Below are 20,981 nucleotides of genomic sequence, written 5' to 3'. Positions count from 1 at the left end.
GCTCTCTCACAAGTTTGCTGACTGCAAAAGCAGCTCTTCACACGCTTACCATTCAAGATGGATTTAAAAGGAACACAAGAAGGAGAAGTTTTCTTTATCATCTTACTTTTGGCCTCTATTTGGGTTGCTATAAGGGTGTAACGTAGCCAACTCTATGAAAAATAGGGTACTAGTTCAAAATTTAAGCAACCGTTTGCTATACCTCTGATAAGGATATGTTTCCTCAAAATGATAGGCACTCATGTGTCACATAAGTGTAAAATTTTCATAATTGTTACTAGAAGATGAACTAGGACATGTAATAAAGCAGGAACAGATGGCCTTGAAAATAAACTGTTGCAAAATGCTTATTATGAATATGAGAGAACCTGAAATAGCTTTTGTTAGCTGAGTAACCAAAGCAAGTATAAAGTTAATGAAGAGGCCAAACAGAAGGTATTATGTGAGAGCAGGACAACAGTTTTGACCTCAGAGTCACTACAAAAAGAATTCTCAAGCGTTCATTTCAAGGTTTTATTTTCTGCCCGCTGGAAGACCAGGATATCATACTGCTGAGTTTTCATGATGATGAAAGGCAATTAAATGAATAATGTCTGGATGTGACATATCACAAAACATAAACAACATTAAAAATTTATACTAGGAAAGAATCAAAGTAGGTAGATCATGTAACCATACAACTCCTTTAAACTGTAACAGCATTTGTATATTTTACTATACTGTGTCTGTCTTTAAAAAAACATATTCTTCATCTTCTCATAGCACTATATTTTTAAAAGTGTTTCATGTACAAACTTATGTATGAAGTAGTGCGAGAAAAAGCTGAAGACAATTTATATGCATCCTACTTCTGTATTTTACTTCATTGTCTTTCAGAGGAGAGAAAAACAAAAGCTATTGATTAGAGATGTGTCTTACTTGTGCAGTTTGGCAAGGATCCAGACCATGTTCCATTGGCAGTGCATTGTCTTACAGATGATCCAGAAAGTATGTATCCTTCCATGCATGAATAAATTACTGAATTAGAGAATGTAGTTCCATCAATACGAAATACTTTTCCATTAGCGGTTGTTCCTGGATTACCACACTGCACAGCTATAAAGCAAAATGTTAAATATTTTTAAAATGTAGTAAAGATGATCTTTGAAATAGTAATGTCTAAGAACAATCCTGCTGCCAGCAGTGTTACCTGGTAGAAATCTGTGCTGTTGCCCTGAAAAATGCAAGTTTCACCACCTACTGATAAGGCATGTTGTACAGTAAATAGATGTTTGCATGAATTATTTGTTTTTACCTTTTTATATGTAGGGAAACACAGCCTACAAATTTAATTTTAAAATCTGCATTAGAAGAAAGCTAGTTTACCTGCAAAGACAAACTCCCAATTATAAGAAAATGCCTGATCTACAATTATCATTGTAGATTTAATTTGAATCTATACTATGTGTGTATTTATAGCATCACCAAAGTATGTTTCCTACCTAATTCAAAGCACAGGATAGAGTCAAACTATTATTTCACAGACAGGTGTAAGTCTGATGTTTCCCAGTTCTTCAACACTCAACTATAAATTTGAACGTGTATGTTACTACATATATACATCTAATCTATATGACCTAAACTAGAATATACCTGTGTGTGCATTACACACACCTATATATAAGGATCTGTGAACCAGATTCATAATTTCAAGAGAATTTAGGGGGAAAAATAACACCAAAAGTATCTTAAAATGTGAAAGGGGCAATCCATTTCTGTAATAGATAAGATCAAAGAATAGCAGAAAGTTGAGTTGGGCTAAGCATGTCCCTTCAGATACCAACATACAAACACATATATACATTTGCGTTGTGGCAGGATAGCAATCATTCATCAGAAAGGTTATTACAAAACCAGCTTGTGAAATAAGTTTTTAAAATGAGATGACTATTTCACACAGATAACACAGCCAACAGTGTTAAAGTGAAAAATAAGAGTACAGGTTCTCAAATTATTTTCTGCTTTTCAGGAAGCTTTCCTTTGAAGAAAAGCCTGTTGGGAATTATTTCCTATTTTTGAAACAAGATAAATAAGGTCAATAAATTCTCCATAAATATCCTGTTAGAGCTTTCTTTTATGATAATACATCTAGCTTGAAATTTCTAGAATTACTTTTTCCAAATCAACTTATTTCAGCATTTCATCTTCTATTGAAAAATAATAATAATGTCAACAGTATTAGTAAATAAATTTTTTAAGCCCATCATTTATGACATAGATGTGACCAATTAAATCCTGACATTGACATTTTCCTAAAACTCAGCTCTTTTCTCTGAAATTCAGACGTGTAGTGGTTGTAATTAAAGATCAGGTGATGGTGAGATTTTTAAGGGAAAATATCTTTCAGCAGTAGTAGTTGAGTTTTAGAGGCCTTATCTATTTCCTTTTCTGTTTAGTTTTTTTTGTACTGGATAACACATATAGTTGATGCTGACACAAGACAGAAGAAATAAACAGTTCAATGTCCTTTTTTTTTTCTCAAAACTTTGAAAACATGCAGTTTCATGGGTGCGAGGAACTGATTTCAAATTTGTCACCTGATTCCAAGCCATTGCTATGGTGTAACAACTTATTAAAAAATATTTAATGGTCAGTCTAAAATCAACTGTATAACATTACAACACAAAACTGGCAATGTAAAATGGGTTTTCTGATTAGCATTTTTAACAAGATAGATAGTTTAAAAAAAAAGTGGACCTTCTGTGATTACCTTTGCACTCAGGTTGCCTTCCTGTCCAACTTCCATTTGCCATACATGTCCTTTCTTCTGAGCCATGGAGAATATATCCAATATCGCAGCTGAAATGTACCGTGCTTTTAATTTTAAAATTGTTTTCTTCTCTAGACCCATGACCTGGGATACCTGGATCACCACAAGAACCAGCTGTATCACCTAGAATTTAGAGTGCAAAAATTAGAATAAATATGAACTATTATTGTGGTACTGCATTTAAAATATTTTTTATTTATTTATAAATAAATTTATATTTATATTTTTAGAAAAAAACATGTATCTCAGTGAGTGTGAGTCCCTGTAATTACAAAATTACTTGATTCTCAAATAATTTATTTTTACTTATTTTATATAAGTACAGAACAGAAATTTTAACTATCTCAAGATTCCCCTTAGACCATTTTAAACTTTTGGTAACAGAATCGTCCAACAAGGATAGGGAAACAAAAAGAAAGCCACAAAACCTTGGTCATTTTTCATTTAGAATAAGGAATTCTGGGGAGACCCAAGATCCTCATCATAAAGATAATTTTCTTGTTTGCTAATAAAAAGTGTTCATAAAATACTTCCTAGTTTTATTGTATCAATAGAGTTGTAACAGTTGTACATCCAACATGAAGTATTTCCCCGATATATATATATGTTAAAAGTTCACTTCAAGACTACGTGATAGCTAAAATCTCCCTCAGTTAGAAATGTTTATGCAAATTCTAAGATAGAGGATTAATGTTTTCTACTATGCACTGTATATCAATGTTAAAATAATCAACATAGTCACAATAATAATAACAACAATATTTAAGTTTATACACCTAAAGCTTCATTTATGGTGAGAACTTCTAGGAAGCTCTAGGTAACGTATTTGCACAGCAGGTCAGTTGTACTTAGGATCTGCTGTTTTATCTTTTTAAAGGTCTTTAGGCTGGTTTTCTATGTAATAAGAGATAAAGATTATTGTATTACTGAGTTTGAACACAAAAGAGTTGAATTCTAGAATTCTTGGAGCTGCATTCCAGGTTTTCACCCACAGATATTCAGCTTATGGTTTTCTGTGACAACTTGCAAATAAACTGATCAGTCTTCTATACAAAAAAATAATTCAAACATCATAGAATCATAGAATCATGTAGGTTGGAAAAGACCTTTAAGATCATCAAGCCCAACCATAAACCTAACCCTACTAAGTCCACCATTAAACCATGTCCCTAAGCCCCTCATCCACACGTCTTTTAAATACCTCCAGGGATGGTGACTACACAACCTCCCTGGGCAGCCTGTTCCAATGCCCAACAACCCTTTCAGTGAAGAATTTTTTCCTAATATCCAATCTAAACCTCCCCTGACACAACTTGAGGCCATTTCCTCTTATTCTATCGTTTGTCACTTGGGAGAAGAGACCAGCACCGACCTCTCTACAACCCCCAATCATGATCTTTTTGACAGCATATCTGTATTATTTTGTACTGTTACACTAATGTAAATAAAGAAGAAATATTTTAAGAATCAGCTAGAAAGCTTTAATTCAACTACTGAAGAATGTCATATTATAGCTTCACATTAAAGACAATTATATTAAAATATTTGTATAAATTATGTAAAGTGCTTTCTGTAGATTAGCCATACTTTTCTGGTATTTATCTAAGCTTAAATAGCAGTAATAAGAGAAGTTTTTACCGAGAAGTAGTAAACAAAGTTGTCTGCTCCAGGTACCCAAAACACCAAAAGTGACAAACTCACTATCTAGGGGAAGTTAGGACCCTGGAGTTGTAGATGCAGAGGAAAAAAGATCTTCCCTTGCCTTGGTTGGCACTGTATGTGTGTAAACTACACTGTTGGAGTGACTGGCTGGACACATCTCTTTACTAACAAGAGCATGTACAGAACTGAATAGTGAAAGGAAGAAGAGTAGAACGAGCTTACTTTGCTTTGAGAATTATTGTGTATGAGCAAATACGTGTTTTAGTCCAACACATCCAAGAATCTAACCATATTTTTGTCACTTATGAAGGTAGTTCATGTGCCAACCTGCAGTTTTGTAGGTCATGCTTAGTACTTTTTATTTCCTTTCATACAGGCTCTGTTTCCTTCTTTCCTCACCAATTCATTGAAAAACAATACAACTAAGCACGTCACAGGAGCTAATCTGCACAACTCCTATAGGCTTGTGGGAAAAGAGAATGCAGCTATGGAGCCTCAGTCTGAAAGCACTTCTGCAGAGTCACAGAAAAGGGCAGAACTTTGCTAGGAAATGCAAAAAAGAACAAACCTGGCAGCTCCTATTACCTACCCAACCCCTTGCTGAAGCAGCTGACAAAGTAGACTAATTGTGAGCCACTCTCACCAATTTAGGAGCCAATTTTATCATTGCTTAAGTTAACCAAACTTAAACTGACACCTTTTATTTGAAAATAATCAAACAAACTAATGTAGTCCTGCCTATTATATTGTGAACTTTTATAGCATGTATGTGCAAAAAGTACATGGCCCTATGTATTTTAGTGCTTTCAGAAATAACAAATTAACTCAAGTAAGTCTGGTTCAAAATCAGAGACTCAAAAGTTTAGGCTCTTCTCTGTTTACCCACTTCATTAAGTGACACAGATCAGTAAAGCAGCCTGCCATCCCTGTTTAAAAAGAAATTGTAAATAGTTCCAAATTATAGTAAGTAAAAGAATTTTATAAGCTTTCAAAATACTTAATGTCCAAGCTACTTAGTTGACTTAACATCCCTCTAGTTTGAAAATAGTCTGCTACATATTTTTGCAATAATTTAAAAATGTCCTAGATCGAGATTTTTTTGTTATTTTGGGAATCCATATCTTACATTTACCAGTATTGTTTATTTAGACTATGAAGAATTTGGGACAGGGCCCATTAATTACTCTATAGCTGTAAAGTCTCTATAATAACAGCTCAGTTTTTGGCAAGTTATTTGGCATTATGCCTAATATAATTTTATGATGAAAAAATGAAAATAGGCTTTTTGCTATGCCAAGAATAAATTACATATTCCTCTTGTAAATGAAGTCATGTGTTCTTTCCTAATGCCTAATTATTACCGTGAATTATTACTCTTTTAATCTTAGGGAAGTTAACCACCAGCTCTTTTGACTGAAGGTTACAGAAATAATTTTTCTAAATGACTAATCACATCAGGAAGTGACAGTGATATAATCAATGATATCATAACACAACATATTTTTATTACCTCATGCAGAGATTCAACTAAGTGATTTTCACAGTCAGTTATGAGCCATCCTTCACCCACATGTGTAAGAAATTCTCAGCTGGCATTTAATACTAATGAAAAGGAGGGTATTTAAACCACTTAAGTAAGTACACAACCATTGCCGCACTTATGAAGAATTCTAAATTGCTGCAAATTTCTGACTCTAGCTGATATGCATGTGATGACTGAAAACTGTGTTTCTGAATGCCAATAGATATCAACGGGACATGAAAATTCCTTCTAGCTCTAGGATGTGAAACATAAAGTGCCATGTGACAAAAAGGAAACTGCCTTAGGGCTGATGTGACAAAATTTGGTTACCTTATGTTCGCTGACCTAGTATTTTCTGTTTGAATTCTTCTCCATGTATGGAAAGAACAAGCATGCTGTATCTTTTTCAGTCAAACTTTCTATATTATTTATTATTAATATCATTAAAAAAATTACAAAGTTTAAGACTTTAATATGTATTAAAAATGAATAAATCAATTTATCAAGGCTAATAATGAAAGCTAATGATTTCACATATTTTTAGATAGAAAATACGGACATTCTGTATGGTAAACGCAAATTATTTTAAAATGAGAAAGCATTCACTTTGCAAACAAAGTCTCGATACACTTCGAAAACAAAATCTCAAAGTTGTGCTAAGCCAGAATTATAGTTTGGTGTAGTACAGCTAAAGAAAATAACAGTTTGTATTCTGTCACAATTTGATTCACTATGATTAACGTTTGAGTCTATGTCAAAGAAATGTTTTTTCATGTGTTGAGAAAAATTCATTAGATTTGATTAGTTTCCTAGCTGTGGGTACAAAAATCATCATTAGAAAAAAGGGATCTTCATGTAGCTCACACGAATGCTTATCCCAAGATATTTAAACACTTATTTAATTTAATAGCAGAATGATTATAGAGTAGTCTTATTTTCAGTAAGGTTTCTTTGATATTTTCATGTACATTTTCAGGCTTCCTACTTGTATTCCTTGATATTTTTGTCTATTTCTTTATTTTTTTTTAATTCACAAATTAGTTTTGTGGTGTTTTGGGGTTTTTTTTGCTTATGAAGACTATGGAAAACTACAATAAGTAACCTTAGATTTTATCTAAAGAGAATTTTATCCCCAAAACAAATATGTATGCATACTAGCTGTAAAAACATTATTGATTAACCCAGTGCGAATTTCCAATTGACATAAATATATCATTATTTATTAAGTAATATTATGTTATATTAAGCTTTGATTTCTGGTGCATAGCTCTAAACATCACAGGTTATAAGAACTTGATCTTTGTTCCCATTGTGGCAAATTTCCTCTGATTTTATTGCTAGAAAATTAAAGGATTAAATCAGGTGTTCACATTTTCTAGTTTCTGTCGCATTTTATGTTCTAATGGCAGATTATTGAAAGAAGAGTGACTCATAAAGCAAGATAACAATATTTAGATTGTCCTTGTCTGCAACCAGTTCCTAAAAGTTTGCAGCGGAAGGTTCAGATACTAAAAAATTCTTCGAAGCCTTTGGAATTTAGTGCAAGATTTTAACCAAGAAGAACTATTTCAACATTTGTTATTAATTTTTAACTATTTCTGTGCTATGGGCTGTAAAAAATGCATATTCTGAAACTGTAGCTGACATAATCAATTTATACCTGAACACACTAAAGAGATGAAGGCAGGAGGGAAAAAAAAAAAAGGATTGGAATATGTGAGACCCCACCTGGAGTACTGTACCCAGTTCTGGGGTCCCCAATACAAGGAGAACATGGAGCTGTTAGAGCAGGTCCAGAGGAAGTTCACAAAAATGATCAGAGGGCTGGAACACCTCTCCTACGCAAAAAGACTGAGAGAGTTGGGGCTGTTCAGCCTGAAGAAGGGAAGGCTCCCAGGAGACCTTATTGCAGCTTTTCAATATATAAAATATATAAGAAAGATGGAGAGAGACATTTTATCAAGGCCCGTAGTGACAGGACAAGGGGTAATGGTTTTAAACTGAAAGAGGGTAAGTTTAGACTGGACATATGAAGACATTTTTTACGATGAGCATGGTGAGACACTGGAACAGGTTTCCCAGAGAGGTGGTAGATGCCCCATCCCTGGAAACATTCAAGGTCAGGTTGGATGGGGCTCTGAGCAACCTGATCTAGTGGAAGGTGTCCCTGCTCATTGCAGGGGGGGTTGGACTAGATGACCTTTAAAGGTCCTTTCCAATCCAAACCATTCTATGATTCTATGATTTTATTATTCATGATTATGTGATTCTAGTGGAAGATGTCCCTGCCCATGGCTGGGGGGTTTGACTAGATGATTTTTAAAGGTCCCTTCTGCCCCAAATCATTCTGTGATTCTATGATTTACTAAGGCTGTAAAGAACCTTGGATTTTTAGTGTGAAACTGGTATAGCAGTACTGTTAGATTTGCATATCGGTTATTTTTCATCTCTTGTTTTGGGATAGCTGTAACCCAAGAAAAAATGCATCACTTGTTTTCTTTCTATTTTCTGCCTTTGAAGATGTCTAAGTACTCTGAATTACATAGATCTGAACAAGGTCGAAAACCCCACTGATTTATTTAAAATATATAATGGAAACATGAGGATAACAAGAACAAACTTCTCCCCAATATTTATTGAGAATTAAAACTGATAACGTGATTAACCTCTATCACAATCTGTCTTGACATACTTTAAGATAAGAAGTGGGATTTAGCCAAATCCCAAATTAGCGTGTGACTTGGATTTCTGTTTTTCACTTGATCACTGCTATTACAATGAATCAAACTGAAGTTGTGAAACAGAATATTCTGAAGCATTAAGTTGTTTAGAAAACATATCTTGACTTCGGTGAGGGCTAATCTATTACAAGGATTAGATGGCGTTCCCTCAAAAACCAAGCCTCCTATCTTGAAATTAAGGCCACCTGGCCTTATTATAAAGATGGATGTATTATGCAATTAAGATATACCTGAGGTGTCACCAAGTCAGTAGATATTTTGCAAGTTAAAAAAAAAAAATAACCCATCATGTTGAAGAGACAATGATGCAAGGTTTCCCTGTGGAAATTAATACTCTTCCCAGAAGTCATATATAAAATATTTTCAAAACCAGCCCGTTCCTTTAACATTCTATTGAATGTGCAATTTCCTATTAGTATTAAATGTCACTGAGAAAACCTACTTCTCCCAAATTATTTTCTTGCTAACAGTTTTTCCTGTTTTGGTTTTACTTTTTTTACTTCTACTGAGATAGCACTTCAGTTTTATTCATGATTTTCCAGATTTTAAAATGGCCTTCTAATAAAATCAAAATACATTCAAAACAATGTCAGGGCATATTCATTGATTCAAAAATATTACCTGAGCAATGAGGAAGAGATCCACTCCAGTGTCCATTTAACTGACATGTACGAGATGACTGCCCTAACAGCGATCGTCTACCTGTGCAGGTATAATGAACAGTAGACCCAAACGTATATTTTTCTCCAGACAGGACCGCGTTAGGAGGAACGCCAGGATGGCCACAGTCAATCACTACAATGCATAATTATTGGAGATAAAAAAAGGTTATTATCACTGATCAAAGAGTTTGTAGTTATCATTTTCATAACTCTATACATAAACTTTGTGAAGAGACTGACCTTTTCAGGGTTTGGGGGAGGGGGGCACATTATGTTGGAAATGTGAAATATATTACAGACCAAAAGCTGTGAAACAAATGTTTGGAGATGTCAAAAAGGTATTTTAGATATAGATATTAATGTCCAAAGACACTCATTCACTAAGGTGATCTTTATGGCGTGAACACATGCGCACACACCCACACACATGCACAAACACAAACACACTGATGCATGTACTCTTCAGAGAAAAAATACAGGAAGACAGTATCTGCCAAAGTCACTGCTGAGGTAAAGAGTATGCAGACCTTCATCTCTCATCCACTGGTCCCAAATCATTTGGTTATGAAGTCTATTAGGTTTATAAACAAGATAATTTTTGCTAAATTTTGCCATGAACCTTAATTCTAATATACTAATTTCAGATTAATGGGTTTAGTTACTTAAAATATTGTATTGCATACAATATTATTGTACATACATTTATTGTATAAATAAAATATTTGTTTACATATTTTTAAAATATTCCTAGCCATCATCCATTGATGTTAATTGCACAGAGATTGGAGGGAATTTCTACAGGATCCCAATCTTAGAAATGGTCATGGATAAACTCCTTATAAAAAATTATTGAGTAGAATTTGGTCAATAATTGCTAGTTATTTCCATACTGTGATTAACTTTTAGTATTCTTAATTTTGACATTTTTGTGACTTTCACTTACAGATTGCACATAAGAGTATCCAACAGTTAGCTTATACACACCTAATTTTGCTAACTGGCTCCAATGTCATGAAGTACGTAAACTCAGGAAACAAAATGGGAAAATTTAGCATGATATTTTTTGTTCATTAGTTGCCTCATACAGAAAATTATGGTAAGTGGCTCTTGCTATAAATGGTCAAAAGCAGTAATTCTTTTTAGGAATAAAAAGCAGGCTAAATGATAGAAACCTAATCTAAAATCAGGATAACACCACTGAAATAATTTCAGCAGCCTCCTATCTGCTGGCAAGTTGTATAAAGTAACAGTGAAGCTACCTTGGCTAGATCAAAAGGAAGCTAGCTACTCCATAGGACTAACGTAAAATCACAAAAGGTCTTATGCATCATTACAAAGGACATTATCTACATGGACAATGTATGTAATAGAAACGAAGTTCTGCATTGAAAAGAAATAGCTAGTCTGTCCTTAAGATTAAGATCACATATCAAAAATGTACAAAAGAAACTCCATCACATGTGGAATAAACATAGAGAAAACTTTTAATAATTCAGAGCAAGGAGTTAATTTAAAAGCAAGCTAACAATGTCAAGTTCAGGAAATGCACAGTTAAAATCCGTAAACCAAATTCACTCTGTTCACAGAATGAAATTAGCCTTGCATGCCTGATTTCTTTTTATCTTACACCTGTCCATGGCATGTGACGTATCTTAGCCAAAGACCTTTGTATTTATGCATCATGAAAACCACAAGTTACAGCTACAAATACCAGGGTACAAGAACAGCCCCCTAAATCAAAAAAATGTAGTTTTTACCAATACTTCATCATCTTTGATACCATAAGATTTTCAGCAGGATTTTTTTATCAGAAAAAGCCAGGGTTGAGGATGTATTCAATTCCATAGCACTTCAGATGTATACAACAGTACAATGGTTGTACAACACAACATATGACCAAAGTCATGTGTGATCATTCATCTTCCTCTAATGATTATTCTTGGTTTTAGAGCTTTACATTTATACATATACTGATCTGTTTTCAACGACCCATGTTCTCTTAAGGGTCCAACTTGCAAGGTGCATAACCTTCCTGACAAACCCACAAAGGATTTAGGAATGTGGTATGTGGTTGATTGACTTTGAATCCTACCTAGTGCCACTGACCCCTGTGACCATTTTGTAGGCTCACAGGACTTTGAGTAAAATGGTCAGAATGGTTAGCTTTACAAACTAGGCACTTGCTGTTAGCATGTTATTTGTTTAATCAATTGCTTATAAATAAAATCTACTATTAATTATGTATGATTGTAGAGAAGGCAAACTTAGAACATTGTTAATAAAAAGGCATGTTCGTCATGCAGGCTTCAATAAAATGAAAGTATTACTTCTTGTGAAGAACATTCACAATTTTTAAGTGTTTTTGTTATTTGTATTTTTCATGATTGATTCTTTTGCCCTTTTCAGATGTTGTCATAGAATAAAAGTTAATTTCACACTGGTACCTTACAGCATTCAGTTTTGGGCTTTCCAATACATTCTTATCTTTTATGTTTACACATACGTCTAAAAGTCCTGGATTCCTAATAACTGATTTAGAAAATTAACCACTCTGTAATGCTACTCTTAACTTGACTATACATTCTACAATTGTTACATTGATATTCACGTTCTCAGGTGGGGATTTCATATGAAGCGTTGATCATATTTCTTGTTTTTTTCTCCTAATGCTAATTCATCCTCCATTTTATTTCCATCAATTTCTTCCTTTCTGCCTCTCTGTTATAGAATCATAGAATTATAGAATAGTTTGGATTGGAAGGGACCTTTAAAGGTCATCTAGTCCAACCCCCCCTGCAATGAGCAGGGACACCTTCCACTAGATCAGGTTGCTCAGAGCCCCATCCAACCTGACCTTGAATGTTTCCAGGGATGGGGCATCTACCACCTCTCTGGGAAACCTGTTCCAATGTTTCACCACCCTCATCATAAAAAACTTCTTCCTTGCATCTAGTCTAAATCTACCCTCTTTTAGTTTAAAACCATTACCCCTTGTCCTATCACAACAGGCCCTGCTAAAAAGTTTGTCCCCATCTTTCCTATAAGTCCCCTTTAAGTACTGAAAGGCCTCAATAAGGTCTCCCTGCAGACTTCTCTTCTCCAGGCTGAACAACCCCAACTCTCTCAGCCTCAGGAGAGGTGTTCTATCCCTCTGATCATTTTTGTGGCCCTCCTCTGGACCCACTCCAACAGGTCCATGTCCTTCCTGTACTGAGGACTCCAGAGCTGAATGCAGTACTCCAGGTGCGGTCTCACCAGAGCAGAGTAGAGAGGCAAAATCACCTCACTCAACCTGCTGACCGCTCTTCTTTTGATGCAGCCCAGGATATGGTTAGTTTTCTGGGCTGTGAGCGCACATTGCCGGCTCATGTCCAGTTTTGCATCCACCAGTACCTCCAAGTCCTTCTTCTCAGGGCTGCTCTCAATCCCTTCATATCCCAGCCTCTATTGATACTGGGAGTTGCCTCGACCCAGGTGCAGGACCTTGCACTTGGCCTTGTTGAACCTCATGAGTTTCACATGGGCCCACTTCTCAAGCCTGTCCAGGTCCCACTGGATGGCATCCCCTCCCTCAGGTGTGTCAACTGCACCACTCAGCTTAGTGTCATCTGCAAACTTGCTGAGGGCACACTCGATCCCACTGTCTATGTCATTGACGAAGATATTAAATGGTACTGGTCCCAACACAGGCCCCTGAGGGGCACCACTTGTCACAGATCTCCATCTGGACATTGAACTGTTGACCACTACCCTCTGGATGCGACCGTCTAACCAATTCCTCATCCACTGAACAGTCCACCCATCAAATCCATATCTCTCCAATTTAGAGAGAAGGATGTTGTGAGCAACCATGTCAAAGGCCTTACAGAAATCCAGATAGATAACATCCGTAGCTCTTCCCTTGTCCACTGATGTAGTCACTCCATCTTAGAAGGCCACTATGTTGGTCATGCAGGACTTGCCCTTGGTGAAGCCATGCTAGCTGTCTCAAATCACCTCCCTGTTCTCACGTGCTTTTAGCATAGCTTCTAGGAGGATCTGTTCCATGATCTTCCCAGGCACAGAGGTGAGGCTGATGGGTTGGTAGTTCCCAGGGTCCTCCTTTCTACCTTTTTTAAAAATGGGTGCAATGTTTCCCTTTTTCCAGTTACCATGGACTTCACCTGACTGCCATGACTTCTCAAGTATCATGGAGAGTGACTTGACAACTACATCACCAGCCAATTCCCTCAGGACTCTGGGATGCATCTCGTCAGGTCCCATAGACTTATGTATATTCAGGTTCCTCAAGTGGTCACAGACCTGATCCTCTCTTCCATTGGGAGGGACTTTGCTCCTCCAGCCCCTGTGTTGCAGTCCATCCACTCCAGAAGTGTGGGAAGAGGGGTTGCCAGTGAAGACTGAGTCAAAAAATTGTTAAGTACCTCAGCCTTCACCTCGTCCGTTGTTAGCAGTTTGTCAGTCTTGTTCACCAGGAGGGGTATGCTTTCTTTGACCTTCCTTTACTGGCTGACATACCTGTAGAAGCCCTTATTATTCTTTGCATCCCTTGCCAAGTTTAGTCCCATCTGCGCCTTTACCTTCCTGACTCCATACCTACACAACCAGGCAGCGTCCCTATACTCTTCCCAGGATACCTGTCCCTGTTTCTACCGCCTGTGCACTTCCTTCTTGCCATTTAGTTTGACCAGCAGGTCTCAATTCAGCCATGCCAGTCTCTTGCCGTCCTTTCCTGATTTCTTACACCTGGGGACTGAGAGTTCTTGCACTCCATGGAAAGTATCCTAAAGATTTGCCAGTTGATCTAGTCCTGTTCCACCACATACCTGCACAGTACCTTTTTATAGATGTGTAATATTTAATTTTACTTTAAGCTTTGATTCAGATTTTAAGAATAAATTATAAAGGAATAAAAAAATTAAAAGAGAATAATGTTATTAATCTTCTTCAGAGTATGTAAAAATATCACGTCAAATTTTTTTTTCATTATTATGGACAAATATCAAACAATTTCTGTCACACCAAAACCTCACTTTCCTTACAAGAAAAAAGAATAAATTCTGAGAGAAAGATATGCAAATAATTCTTTTGCCAGTGTGACATTTCAATGGCTATTTATTTTTCCCTCAGAAATCCCAATAAGCAAAATACCCAGCTAATACTCATTATGGACAAAATATACAACATACTGGAAAAACAATTACATTTCCAAATGTTCTATTAAATTTATAACTGTTGTACCCTAATTCTTGTGTACTGAATTAAAAAGTACACTTCAATTTTCTTTCATCTGTATAGTTGTCAACAATTCTTATCATTCTATCTGACATCTGGAAGTGGCTGTATATGTCATATTGTGAGGGAAGAAATGTCAGGACAAGGTGCTGCAATAGAATTATTGAGAGGATGGCACAGACACCAGCAAAAAACTAGTCTACATTATTTGGATTTCAAGCTTGGAAGGTGTGGATTATGTGTACTCACATCTCAGTAGCTTAAAAATAACAAATCAGAGCATGTGTATCAGAATTAAACTGAGAATACTTTGCAGTACAAAAAAAAAATGATATGGTTACAGGAATTTTTTGAGGTATATTGTCCAAACATATCTTTCATTTTGAGTACATTTCAAATTTAGAGTATTTTACCAGCAACATTTGCCTAAGTAGTGTATGCCCCTGAAAGTCTTTAATTCAAAGGGAGAATTGAAAGGGAATTATGGTCCAGGCCAATGTTGAATTCTGCTTCTTACAGGATTTCTAGTAGCTAGAAGAAGTCTAGCAACAACACATTTCATAGGAATTGAGTCACTTTACAGGTGAACAACTTTTCCTTTGTTACCATGTCTCTTCTCCATTACTCTAGTGATATTTCAGAAAAAGTTATGTTCTTTGAGACTAGTTAGAGAGACAGTGAAATCCAACTAGGTCAAAAATATATTCCAACCTGGGTCAAAGAAAAACATCCAGCAAGCTTTCCACTTCTTTTCCATTGCTCTTAGAGTGGAAAAATGTGCGCCTACTAAATGACTGCCCCGCTTATGTCTAAAAGGGACACAATTTGCAAAACACTCCAGAACCTGAAAGGCTCTTATCAAAAATACTCAGTAGCTGCATCAGAATAAGTTTTGGTAAGCTTTATGGTTACAAAATATCATAGATAGTGCCTAGGTTAGACTTCATTGACCCTTTATATAAATGACACAAATAAAGCTGAGGATGCCCTTTCAAAAGTATATATAGCACTCTCACTCCCAAAGGTCAGAGTAAAAGAAGAGTAAAATCTGTATTATTAAATTGCTTGTGACAATTCTGAAAGAAGACTGAGAGATAAAAATACAAAAGTAAAAAGAAGAAATCTTTGCACTTTTACCTTTAGAATTTCTTTCTCTTTGGAGATATGTTACTATTAAGTAACATTTATCTTTCTGAAATGGTAATGTTACCTTAAAATTTAATGTTAAACTGTTAGACTCTTTATTATAAGTTTAACTGTGACTTGCAATCAAGCTATTTATCCCATCAAAGAAAGGGACAACTTCCAGAACTAAAGGTTTTCACAATAATAAGAAATAAAGTTTTCAGATTTTTTTTTTTGTTGTTGTTTTTTTTTTTTGTTTGTTTGTTTTTTTTTTTGAGAGACAATAGCAGAACTGGAGAAATGTCAATTAAGGAAGACTAATAAAGGTAAAACTGAGAACTAACATCTACAATATTGCAAATACCAATCCATAATTCCCGAATAAGGAACCCTTAGCCTGTTTCCCCTTTAATGTCTAGAAAATAAATCTTTCAGCCTTTCTCAGCAAATTAAAAACTTATGAAACATCTGTGGCTATATCTACATCACAGCTAGAAAGTTGCTTATGACAAGCCAAAAAAACCCAACCTCCTTGTGTTGTTCCACTCGCCTTAGTGGGTCGGTTACATATGAGTATGATGTTCACGTACATCTGGTAGTGTGGTAAGCTGAGGACATGATCCAGAGGACACTTTTGGTGCTCTACAGTGCCATTACTATTTGCTTACTGTCTTCATAGATAGTCTGACCTTGCGGTTGTCCCAAGAGAAATCCAGAAAGCACTATAGTGACATAAGTCAATATTTGGGTACTATAGTTTTTAAGTTTCAATGGGATTATAGCTTTGAGGCCAATGGAGGCTAAATATTAGCAAATTCAATGGATATGTTTTGACCTTCTACCCCTGCTATCAGGGATCATTGTGCTGAAGCATTCAGAGATATTTGTTTCAGTTATTGCACTTCCCAAGGTTTCTATGTTATTTGCCTCATACAATAATAATGTAACTGCGCTACTTCAGCTGCTACTGAGACCTTCCATCATTACTGCACACACACAAATGTATAGAAATATGATTATTTTAATAGCTGTCATGAGACTGATGGAAATGTTGTGCAAAATAATACCTAGTCTAGTCCACATTCTTTGTAGAAGCATACACATTATCTACTTACTAATGCATTCAGGTAGAGGTTTGTCCCAGTGGCCATTTGGTTGACAAATTAAAACTGAAGAGCCAAATAAAAAATATCCAGGATTACAGTCATAAAATACCACTGTGCCATATGTGAAATTTCCATGTTCGATTTTACTTTCTCTTATAGAATTTGCAGGAATTCCAGGATCAGAGCAATTGACCACTAAAAAAAAAAAACAACACAGACTTGAGAGTCATACAAATACAGTTTACTAAAATGGTTTTAAATGGTCTCCTATCCTTTGTATGAGAAACTTCCAATGTGTTGCTACCCTGATTTTATATATAATGATACTGAATTAGGAAGATGATATGAAACCAGGAGATGCTAAAACCAGGAGATGCTAAACTCAGAGCAAATAAAAAGAATTTTTCTTCACAGAGTGTGATGACGCTGTAAAAGTATTTGCCACTAAAATTGACTATACATACCAATATATTCAACTTATACTCTTGTCTTGACATAAATTATTGTCCGCAGCTGAAAACAGGTTATGGGGCTAGGTGTGCCTTTGGTCTAACCCACACAGCCATGCAAATATACTTATGTTCCTATACTAACATTTTGATAATGGAGCGCCTTTGCGGCAGATCTTTTGAGCTAAAGGGCACATGGTCTCTTAGGTAAGACTGTGGTGGTTCTGCTAGAACAGGCAAATATCCCAACAAATGGGTATGTGCTTTTAAAAATAGGGGTATACTTTGATGGTTAAGAATACTGGTGGATTTTTTTGAGTACTTAACTACTCTAGGATTCATAAGTTTGAAAGTCACTGAAGACTGATTTTTTATTTTTCCTTTTTTGCAACTTACAGCTGTCTGGTGAGGGGAGTATAATACTTATTTTGGGGGTCATGGAGATTTTTTTTATAAGTTTCCATGCAATAGACTCCTCTGGTCAAGTAAAAACATCACCTACCCAGTGTTACTCTAGAAAACTACAGTTCATGTCAAAATTACTATCCCTATACCCTTATAATAAATTGCATGTTTATACACATATGTGTATGTACCTCTGTACAAATACATATATATCTCTGTATGTGTATGAGCATGGATGAGTGTACGTAAAAGTATCAAAATATGCTAAAAAGCTCTGTAATCTAAAAAGAAAAAAAAGCTAATTCCAGATGCAATTCAAGATCATTTTTCCTACCTACATCACTCAATGTAGTTATTTTATGGCTCACCTACTTCTCGCTAGTCACTATCCTAAACGTTGGAGTCTGCTTTTGTGCTCATCCTGGTTCTCAAATATTGGTACCGCAAGAGTAGAATACATACAATTTTCAAGGACAGAAATAACTTTCTGGTTGGATTTCTTTAACATTAAATGATAGATTAATTTTTTTACTTGTATTAATGGACAGTGTTGAAAATTTATTTTTTTTCCTGGATAAAAATTTGAGCTATATTTCTATCAATTTTCATTCTTTTAGATAAGCATTTTGTAACAATTGAACATTCATCTTCACATTATTAGGCATGTACTTTAAGTAATGAAAATTATTTATTAATAAATCTGGAGTAGTGAACACTTGAAAGAAAATACAAGGAGCTTTGACCACTTCAGTAGTTTTCCACTGTTATTATAGTTGGCTAGGAAACTAGCTGTTTAGCAAAATTGTAGCCAGTATAACAACACAAGTGCACTGCTGAATTTCTATGACGATTGCAAATTCAGCCTTCACAAAGGAGTGCAGCCCTTTCTATAATATTGCACTTTAGGCAGTTTACAATTATGCAAGGTAACATCTTTTTATTTTTTTTAACTTCAATGCAAATGGAACAAAATCATATTAATTAGAATTGATTTCACTGCACATTACAGACACTACTAATAATGTTCTACACAAAGTTGGTTCTTTTGATTTTAAAGTCTGTTCTAAAACCAATAGAAAATTTCAGGACTGTATAAAATTTCCAAAAAATAACCTGATCAACTCATTTATGGATCCCTACAGGCCAATAACATATCAGACACTTTGGCACATTACTCTGCAATACCAGAACACCTAGGTGATTTATAGCAACTGGACTGAAGATGAGATCTATTAGGTACCCTTAATATACAGTACATGTTTAGTATTGTAAATCTAAAAAATAATAACTTCTCATCAACAAAAAGGTCCTTGGAAATTTAAGTTCTGTAAACTATTTGGCAGTATCACTTGAGACAAAGTGATCAAAGGAAAGTGGAAGACACCTATTGGAAGGAAAATATAGAAAATAAAATTACTATAAATACATAACATGACTTAGGCTGTGTACATATAAAAATCCACAGAAGCTGCTGGGAAGATGATGAAAAACAATACAATTTTTGCATGTATGCAAGCAGGTTATAGCATAAAATACATTTTTCTAAATGAGAACAATTAAAATATTCTAAAAGCACGTAACAATAGACTTAAAAAGGACAATGGTGATAAAACTTTTCTAAAAGTGCTTATGAAAACTCAAACAGAACTAATGTCATAATATTCTTTCATTTTCAGTGAAAGAATTTAAAAAACAATATCCAGAAGTGTTGAGAACCAGCCCAGATGGAACATGCTAACAAATTAGAATAAAAATTAAAGAAGTCAAGATGACCAATCAGATCAATGGAAATGTAAAAGGAAAAAACAGTATGTTTTCCTATGCACCTATTAGAACTATGTTGGCTAAAAATGCAGAGAACATTATTTCAGGATTTAAGCTTTTAATTATCTCTGCATAATTTCTTAAGGAACTTGTAGAAACCATTTTAAAAAATCCATACAAACTACAGACACATGAGAAAGTTTGTCTGCAACAGCTATCCTGTCAACCTGAATGTAGAACAGACCTAACCGAAAAATCATGGAATCATAGAATCATGAAACATCTTCTTTAACAATTTGATGCCTGTTAGTAAGAGAAGCATCATTTTGTCTTGACAGTGTCCCTTTACCTTCAGTTTATTTTTCAACCTTAATTTTCCAACTAAGTTTAAAATCTGTAAATGCTTGTATTCTCACCTTTGCATATTGGAGGTGGGTGGCTCCATTGCCTATTAGCCTGACACTGTGCTTTGGTTGGCCCTTGCATAACATACCCAGTATTACATGAGAATGTCACAACGTCATTGAAGTTGAAACCATTTCCACTTGTTCTTCCATAAATAGGACTACCAGGGTGACCACAGCTAACGGCTAGCACAGCACAAAACAAAGAAACAAATAACAAACAGAACATGCTGTTATCACTTTATTTATGTAATAGATAATCATTATGTAATAGTATCTTCAAGTTTTGATGTGATAAGATATTCAGTACTTTCCCTGAAAGATTCACATTTCTCTGAACTGAATAAGAACTAAGACATATTTTAGTAAATGTTCAAGCACTTATTTAAATATTTAAATAAACTTAATAGAATTTGCCAAGCAGTTATCAGGGCAAATGAATAAAGCTTTTCTGAAGAATTAGGAGAAAAGCAAGCATTTGATTTTCATTACATATAGCCTGAAATTCAAAGGAAATATTTCAGTGCATTCGTTCCTCAGGTATTATTTCTTATAAATATGTCTTAGCATCCACTCACTCTGTTTTATCGTTGAGACCTAAGTACTTAGTGAAGTCATAAATTTATGACTGGATATATGAATCATTATGGGAACTGTGAAACTTTTCTTGTATTTATACAAAAACTGACTACAGAAGGTAAAATTCTTTTTCTGTGACCATAAAGACTAGATGCAAAAATAGTAATGAAAGTAAAACACAAATTAATTTTCCAAAAACAATTTTAAAAATGGGTAAATATTTTCTCCTATGTTTTAAAAAACTCCAGCTGTTGATAAATAAAATGCTCATCAGTAATTTAAAATGAAGAAAAAAATCACAGAATAAATAATTTAACTCTCAAATTTTTATCACTTTAGAAACTTCATTATTTTTCTAAATTAATTTTTTTAGGTCTGACAAATATATGTTCTTTTTCTCCATGTAGAATAGACTTATTGTGATAACTCTAAAAGAAACCCATTCATACAATTGAAATAAAATAATTTTTTTAGCAACATCAAGAAAGTGAAAATGGTCCTTAAGAACTAGTATAGCA

General features: G+C 34.8%; 1 protein-coding gene across 3 annotated transcripts in view; it reads right to left on the bottom strand.

The window, feature by feature from the left end:
• Positions 1-20,981, bottom strand: part of CSMD3 (CUB and Sushi multiple domains 3) — a 731,455-nt gene that overhangs the window by 39,982 nt on the left and 670,492 nt on the right. For all 3 annotated transcript variants that reach the window (XM_059815714.1, XM_059815715.1, XM_059815716.1), the window contains 5 exons: positions 19,897-20,070; positions 16,872-17,057; positions 9,356-9,529; positions 2,750-2,932; positions 919-1,095 (listed from right to left, as the gene is read on the bottom strand). In XM_059815714.1, coding sequence (XP_059671697.1) covers positions 919-1,095; positions 2,750-2,932; positions 9,356-9,529; positions 16,872-17,057; positions 19,897-20,070 — 894 coding nt within the window. The remainder of the gene's footprint in view (positions 1-918; positions 1,096-2,749; positions 2,933-9,355; positions 9,530-16,871; positions 17,058-19,896; positions 20,071-20,981) is intronic.

Source organism: Gavia stellata, chromosome 3 (genome assembly GCF_030936135.1).
Source record: "Gavia stellata isolate bGavSte3 chromosome 3, bGavSte3.hap2, whole genome shotgun sequence".
NCBI classification, from domain to species: domain Eukaryota; kingdom Metazoa; phylum Chordata; class Aves; order Gaviiformes; family Gaviidae; genus Gavia; species Gavia stellata.
This window is presented reverse-complemented; position numbering and strand designations above follow the sequence as displayed.